The sequence below is a fragment of the Oncorhynchus nerka genome, linkage group LG8, assembly GCF_034236695.1.
Source record: "Oncorhynchus nerka isolate Pitt River linkage group LG8, Oner_Uvic_2.0, whole genome shotgun sequence".
NCBI lineage: Eukaryota > Metazoa > Chordata > Actinopteri > Salmoniformes > Salmonidae > Oncorhynchus > Oncorhynchus nerka.
In genome coordinates, this window is record NC_088403.1 from 42,782,431 (window position 1) to 42,790,981 (window position 8,551).

The 8,551-nt window shown below is 41.6% G+C and overlaps 1 protein-coding gene across 2 annotated transcripts; it reads left to right on the forward strand.

Annotated features, from left to right (window-relative positions):
- The first annotated feature begins 315 nt into the window (after positions 1-315).
- LOC115133320 (uncharacterized) lies at positions 316-8,140 on the forward strand. Of its 2 annotated transcripts, none has more exons than XM_029666436.2 (7): positions 316-640; positions 2,145-2,318; positions 2,516-2,701; positions 2,981-3,137; positions 4,726-4,780; positions 6,735-6,959; positions 7,193-8,140. In XM_029666436.2, exons 1-7 carry the CDS (start codon positions 574-576, stop codon positions 7,460-7,462), a joined length of 1,134 nt encoding a protein of 377 aa, XP_029522296.2. In that variant the 5' UTR covers positions 316-573; the 3' UTR covers positions 7,463-8,140. The 2 variants fall into 2 exon arrangements, with proteins under 2 accessions (XP_029522296.2, XP_029522295.2); XM_029666435.2 differs by having other exon boundaries at positions 319-640; positions 7,157-8,140.
- The last annotated feature ends 411 nt before the right edge of the window (positions 8,141-8,551 follow it).

Below are 8,551 nucleotides of genomic sequence, written 5' to 3' on the forward strand. Positions count from 1 at the left end.
GCATCCTAATATTAGTGATGGGATATGTTATTGGTTTCTGGTTTCTTTAGGGTACTGTCTATTCAGCCACACCAACCTCACGGTTCTATAATGTCTGTGTTTCAGGCTTCATTGAGTCAGTGTGTGTGTGTCTGTGTAGTTCAAATGAAAGCAGAATGGGAAAACCGAAATAACCCTTGAACATGTCAGAAGCTGTATCGTGACTCTGTTCACTTCCTCTTCCTCTTCCTTTCGAGTGAGTGAGTGAGTGAGTGAGAGTTAGTGAGAGAGAGAGAGCGAGGAAGAGAGAGAGGGAGATACAGAGATACATACAGCGAAATCATATGAAAGGTGCTAAGGCCGGAAGTGTTCGGAAAGAGGAAGTTGAGAGTTGTGAGTCAGAGACAAGAAATTGGTGTGAAGACAGAGATACACTCAGAGAAACAAGTCATGAATAAATTAGAGTAAGTATGGTGGAGTGGAAAAAAGGACAGAGGTAAAAAATAAAAAAAAACAACGGATGAAACTGAACTGGAAAACACAACAAAAAGACAACAAGTGAAGAGGAAAGGAGAAGGCTGAACATTGCGACAGATGACAGAGTCGGATATGAGAAAACGCTGTGTCGGCACTCTTCTGGTCCTCATGCTGATACAGACAGGTTGGTTAGACTAACTCGTCGAGAACAAGATTCAAGTTTTAGTTTAGCAAAAACTGAATTAACATAATAATTGAGCATGTAAAAAAATATATATATACATATTTCCGTTGTGGTCTTCAAAAACCAAGGTTTCATTACATTGCATTGTTATGGTTATGCAGTACTAAAACCTATTTTAACAGTTGAATGTAGGGTAATACACATCCAGCTGATTTTAAAAAGTGCAAGGTTTCGACAAAAAGAAAAGTATGTTGCAGGTTTTGACCGTTGTGTTTGTGCGTGCATGTCTGAATGCAGTTGTGGAAAAAGTACTCACAATTGTCATACTTGAGTAAAAGTAAAGATACCTTAATAGAAAATGACTCAAGTGAAAATGAAAGTCACCCAATAAAATACTACTTGAGTAAAAGTCCAACAGTATCTAGTTTTAAATGTAGTTAAGTACAGAGGTGGAGAAAGTACTCAATTGTCATACTTGAGTAAAAGTACAAAGTAAAAGTAAATGCTATACATCAAATTCCTTATATTACGCTAACCAGACGGCACACTTTTCTTTAAATGTTTTATTTTATTTACACACACACCAACACTCAGACATCATTTACAAACGCAGCATTTGTGTTTATCGAGTCCGCCAGATCAGAGGCGTTATGAAAACAACAACGCGTTAACCTGATAGATGCGTGAATTGGGCCGTATTGCGGTCCTGCCTGAGCATTTGAAATGTAACAAGTACTTTTGGGTGCCAAGGAAAATGTATGGGAGTAAAAAAGTACATACACTGAGTGTACAAAACATTATGGATACATACATGACATACTGTAGACTGGCCAGACAAATCCGGGTGAAAGCTATGATCCCTTATTTATGGCACTTGTTAAATCCACTTCAATCAGTGTTGATGAAGGGGAAGAGACAGGTTAAAGAAGGATTTTTAAGCCGTGAGACAATTGAGACATGGATTGTGCATGTGTGCCATTCAGAGGGTGAATGGGCAAGACTAAAGATTGAAGTGCCTTTGAACAGGATATTGTAGTAGGTGCCAGGCACACAGGTTTGTGTCAACAACTGCAACACTGCAGTTCAACAGTTTCCCGCGTGTATCAAGAACGGTCCACCACCCAAAGGACATCCAGGCAACTTGACACAACCATGGAAAGCATTGGAATCAACATGGGCCAGCATCCCTGTGGAACGCTTTCAATATTAGGAAGGTGTTCTTAATTTTTTGTATACTCAAGTGTATTTTTGGGAAAGTAGTGGAGTAAAGGTAAAAGTTGTAAAAAATATAAATAGTAAAGTACAGATACCTCAAAAAACTACTTAAGCAGTACTTTTTTACCTAAGTACTTTACACCACTGTCTGAATACGTGTTCTAGTGTCTTTAGTGTATGATCCACAAAAACATGGTTTCAGCATTATTTCACTGGAAGTTTCACTGCTAGTTTTTACTAGCACCTACACAACTTGCCGCAACAACGTCTTCTTTCTTACTTCCCACAGGCATGACAGACAGTGGGATTTCTGTATCTCACAAATGGCATGGAGATCACCTATCTATCACCTGTCGTCTCATGGGGGACAAAGACACTGTTTCTCAGATCAACTGGGAGATGACCAGCAGTTCGAACCACACCACCACCAGATTGAAACTGGGCATCTTCCACCCCGTGTTTGGTACTTAATATAATAATACATATTAATACGTAACACATAATAATACATATTACTCGCTTTTACTTTGACTATTGATTATTGGTCCCAGTTTACAAACTGAAGAAAGGCAGAATTTGCATAACACAAAATGCCACAAGAATAACACACTTAGATATATAATATAATATATATCAATAATGTAATATTTTGCCATTAAGGTACCTACGTGGTCCCGGAGTACAACGATACTGTGGAGATCCAGGGTAACGCCTCCAGCGGCCATTACACGCTCAGGCTGAGAGGTAGCACTGTGTTGGAGGAGAGTCAGTTCTGCTGTAAATTCATGACCTTTCCCTCTGGAGGGCTGGAGCAGTGTACAAATACCAGATTTAATGAAAGCACAGGTACCTTTATCTTGTTTGTCTGTATCTCTCTGTTTCTCTCTCTCCTATCCCCACACATCCTGGTATTTCCCCTCTTTTAATTTTCTGTTCCTGTTCTTTATTGATCACAACTATCCATAAAAAAAACATTACAATTATGTTATTTCACAACATTCACCAAAACACAAGTTTAACCTTGCCATTACAACCCACTTGGGTTAGGTAGTGCTTGTATGCACAATTTTGTGTGAATTTATGTGAGCATGTTTTAATGTGTGTCTATCTATGGTCTACTCACAGAGGAGGCCCAGGTGTCAGAAGGCCCACAGGGTTTACTAGAGGAGAGACAAGTGGAGCAGTGGGCTCTGCTAGTAATGGGACCTACCATCTGTCTCCTCAGTATCGCAATCTCTCTCTACTACTGCTTGAAGTATTGCTGCAGACACTGCTGCCGCAGGTACCTACTCGTCAACCAAACCCATTCTCTCTCTCTCTCTCTCTCTCTCTCTCTCTCTCTCTCTCTCTCTCTCTCTCTCTCTCTCTCTCAAAAGTTTGGACACACCTACTCATTCCAGGCGTGCCTTTTTAAAAGGTAATTTGTGGAATTTCTTTCCTTAATGCGTTTGAGTCTATCATTTGTGTTGTGACAAGTTAGGGTTGGTATACAGAAGATAGCCCTATTTGGTAAAAGACCAAGTCCATATTATGGCAGGAACAGCTCAAATAAGCAATGAGAAACAACAGTCCATCATTACTTTAAGACATGAATGTCAGTCAATACTGAACATTTCAAGAACTTTGAAAGTTTCTTTAAGTGCAGTTGCAAAAACCATCAAGCGCTATGATGAAACTGGCTCTCATGAGGACCGCCACAGGAAAATGAAGACCCAGAGTTTCCTCTGCACACCTCTAGGCTGTGTAAGGGCTATTTGACTAAGAAGGAGAGTGATGAAGCGCTGCATCAGATGACCTGGCCTCCACAATCATCTGACCTCCACCCAATTGAGAGGGTTTGGGATGAGTTGGACTGCAGAGTGAAGGAAAAGTAGCCAAAAAGTGCTCAGCAGATGTGGGAACTCCTTCAAGGCTGTTGGAAAAGCATTCCAGGTGAAGCTGGTTGAGAGAATGCCAAGAGAGTGCAAAGCTGTCATCAAGGCAAAGGGTGGCTACTTTTAAGAATATAAAATATAAATATATTTTGATTTGCTTAATACTTTTTTGGTTACTTTATGATTGCATATGTGCTATTTCATCGTTTTGATGTCTTCACTATTTTTCCACAATGTAGCAAATATTACAAATAAAGAAAAACCCTTATATGAGTAGGTGTGACCAAACTTTTGATTGGTATATAAATATATACACGGAGTGTACAAAACATTAGGTGAAAAACATGCTATTTTCATGACACAGAGTGACCAGGTGAATCCAGGTGAAAGCTATGATCCCTTATTGCTTGAAGTGCCTTTGAATGGGGAATGGTAGTAAGTGCCAGGCGCACAGGTTTGAGTGCGTCAAGAACTGCAACCCTGCAGGGTTTTTCACACTCAACAGTTTCCTGTGTGTATCAAGAATGGTCCACCACCCAAAAGACATCCTGCCAACTTGACACAACTGTGGGAAGCATTGGAGTCAGCATGGGCCAGCATTCCTGTGGAATGCTTTCGACACCTTGTAGAGTCCATGCCTCAACGAATCAGGGCTGTTCTGAGGGCAAAAGGGGGCGGCAACTCAATATTATGTATATATATATGTCTATCAATATCATTCATCTCTGTATCTCTCTCTTCTTTGTGTATCTTTATCATTATAACTCTCTCTCGCAATCCATCTCTCTCTTTTCTTTAAATAAAAAATCTCCATCTCACTCTCTCTATATCATTTGCTTTATCTTCCCCTTTGTCTTCTTTTTCGCTTTTATTTCTCTCACACTCACATGGAAAGACGGGCCTCTTTCTCTCAGTAAAGTTTCCAGTAGCACTGACTATAACACCAAAAGTCATCAGATCTCAGATATCTGCTGTTATATATCTTTTTTTTTCCAGGAGGCGAGTGTTCGAGGTGGAGACTTATCTGACAGACCAGCACACAGACTCGGAGGTAAAGTTATTCTGTCAGCTATTCTTCCAGCTCAACAACCCATACACACCTTTTTGACACAATGGAAAATAAATGAAGTATCGCAAGGCAATTCTAACGCCATTGATGTAACTGAAAGTAGGCTACCTTGGACCATTGCCAAAATACATTGGCCTAACTTCATCTAATGTAGGCTCCCTAATCACAAGCCTTTCTAGAGTCATAGAGATAAAGCATGTCCTCTATCTATGGCTAGAGTGACCCCTGTAACTATAGCAACCTACGTTACCATGAAAACCCACAGGGCACCGTCACCACGGTTATCGCCATGGTTTCCTGTTGTTCACTGTGAATGACGTACATGTGGTTAGACGTCTCGGTCATCGCTCTGCCGTTTCTCTCTCTCACACACACACACACAAATACACACTGGTAAATGCGGTTTGATGTCTCGGCCATCGCTCATAAGTTTCCCACACTTTTTATTTTTTATTTTATTTTTATTTCACCTTTATTTAACCAGGTAGGCCAGTTGAGAACAAGTTCTCATTTACAACAGCAACCTGGCTAAGATAAAGCAAAGCAGTGCGACACAAACAACAACACAGAGTTACAAATTAAATAAACAAACATACAGTCAATAACACAATAGAAAAGTCTATATACAGTGTGTGCAAATGAAGTAAGATTAGGCCGTAGTGGCGAAATAATTACAATTTAGCAATTAAACACTGGAGTGATAGATGTGCAGAAGATGAAAGTGCAAGTAGAGATACTTGGGTGCAAAGGAGCAACAAAATATATATATATAAATAAAATAAATAACAATATGGGGATGAGGTAGTTAGATGGGCTATTTACAGATGGGCTATGTACAGGTGCAATGATCTGTAAGCTGCTCTGATAGCTGATGCTTAAAGTTAGTGAGGGAGATATGAGTCTCCAGCTTCAGTGATTTTTGCAATTCGTTCCAGTCATTGGCAGCAGAGAACTGGAAGGAAAGTCAGCCAAAGGAGGAATTGGCTTTGGGGGTGACCAGTGAAATATACCTTCTGGAGGGCGTGCTAAGGGTGGGTGCTGCTATGGTGACCAGTGAGCTGAGATAAGGCGGGGCTTTACCTAGCAAAGACTTATAGATGACCTGGCGCCAGTGGGTTTGCCGACGAATATGAAGCGAGGGCCAGCCAACGAGAGCATACAGGTCACAGTGGTGGGTAGTATATGGGGCTTTGTTGACAAAACGGATGGCACTGTGATAGACTGCATCCAATTTGTTGAGTAGAGTGTTGGAGGCTATTTTGTAAATGACATCACCGAAGTCAAGGATCGGTAGGATAGTCAGTTTTACGAGGGTATGTTTGGCAGCATGAGTGAAGGATGCTTTGTTGCGAAATAGGTAGCCAATTCTAGATTTAATTTTGGATTGGAGATGCTTAATATGAGTCTGGTAGGAGAGTTTACAGTCTAACCAGACACCTAGGTATTTGTAGTTGTCCACATATTCTAAGTCAGAACTGTCCAGAGTAGTGATGCTGGACGGGCAGTTAGGTGCGAGCGATCGGTTGTAGAGCATGCATTTAGTTTTACTTGCATTTAAGAGCAGTTGGAGGCCACGGAAGGAGTGTTGTATGGCATTGAAGCTCGTCTGGAGGTTAGTTAGCACAGTGTCCAACGAAGGGCCAGAGGTATATAGAATGGTGTCGTCTGCGTAGAGGTGGATCAGAGAATCACCAGCCGCAAGAGTGACATCATTGATGTATACAGAGAAAATAGTCGGCCCGAGAATTGAATCCTGTAGCACCCCAAAGAGACTGCCAGAGGTCCGGACAACAGGACCAATTATTTTGAATAGTGTTTACACATGATAGAATAGGATAAAAGGACAACTGAAACATTACTTACCAATTATTTTCAAAACAACATGCATATGACCTAGTCTCTCTTGCCCCACCCCCCCTCTCTCTATACCATCCAGGGGGTCACAGAGGAGCCACCCCATCAACCCCCCCTTCCCTCACCCCCTCCCCTCCAGCTCCAGGGTTTTGACCCCTCTAAGCTCTACACTAAGATCAAGCAGGACCTGCTGTATGGACGACTGTGGAAGGCCTACCAGGGGACAGCTAAGGCCTGGGGCCCCACAACACAGCAGGGTCCACACCAGCAAGGGCCACAACAAGGGGCAGAACTAGGGCCACAAAAGGTATATCTTTCTTTCGAAAGTTTTTTAAAATGAATATGTCTATGCATAAGGAAACATTGCCTTACAAAACAGTCAATTGAAAACAAAGAAATTGAAAAAGATTATGTAATGTTTGTTGAAGCCTGTGCCTCATGCCAAATAACACAGAAATCACACACATACTGTAGAGTATTTGATAACGTCATCATCGTCATCAGGTCTATTTTCTTCTGGGGGATCATCGGGTGTCACAGAGAGAGGAACCAGAAGAACCAGAACTAGAACCTAATCTAGAACAAGAACAAGACCCTCAACCAACCCTTGAAGGAACCGTGGAACCACATACTGAGCCTGAACCTATCCATCCATTAGCCCTGGAACCTGGAACACAGATGGAGGTTCAAGAACCAGAATGTAATTTAGAACTAGAACCCAACTTCCCATCAACCCTTTCTGCACAGAGGGAGGAACTGGAATCAGACATAGGAACAGAGAAAGAGGAAATTGAAGAAACCAGAGACTAACCCTTCAGCGAGGAGGTTCATGAAGGGAAGGTGTGTTGTGGTGTTGTGTGTGTGTGCGGGCCGTGCGTGTGTGCGTGTGTACGTGTGTGTTGGGAGGACTAATGCACTGTTGACATTGGGTGAATAATCCTGACCTCCTAAGGTTAGCTGTCAATCAATACGATTAATAATTATTGCCCCAGTGGGAAATTTGTAGTGAAAATTAAACTCACAGGTAATCGCCATGGTTTTTTGTTTACTGTGAACATCGTACATGTGGTTAGACGTCTCAGCCATCACTCAGACGTTTCTCTCTCTCACACACACACAGACAGACAGACAGACAGACAGACAGACAGACAGACAGACAGACAGACAGACAGACAGACAGACAGACAGACAGACAGACAGACACCACACACACACTGGTCAATGGGGTTTGAAGTCTCGGCCATCGCTCAGATGTTTCTCACATTTGAGCTCACAACAGTGTGGCATACAGTAACTGTATGATGTGCGGTGTGAATAGAACATTATGCTTTTAAATATAGTAATGGGTTGCATGACCTTTAGATTCTAAAAAAAGAGCTGTTATAGCCAACTGATCTGTTATTGTAAGGAGGTTTTGTGATTGCAATTTCTGTATATAGTGTTTATTCCTTTATTCCTTTGTTTCAATTAAAAATCAGACTAGCAAAAGTGTTTGAGTCCTTCACTTGACATCTAGAATATGCCTGCTTTTTTGGGGGGGCCACTGGGGGACGACACAAGACCATTTATTCACTAACCTCGGTCCCAGGAAATTTAGCACAACGCATACGTCAACGATTCATAGTTGGCCTTAGTGGGAGTGACCATAGAATTCTATGGGAGTGACCTAACTGGGTAAAGTTGGGATAGTTCTAACCACAGGAGGTTAGTGGTACCTTAACTGGGGATAACAGGCTTATGATAATGGCTGGAGTGGAATCAGTGGAATGGTATCAAATACGTCAAACAGTGTTTCCAGGTGTTTGATGCCATTCCATATGTTCCGCTCCAGACATTATTATGAGTTTTTCTCCCCTCAGCAGACTAACGTGGTTCTAACAGACTAATGCCTGTAAAATA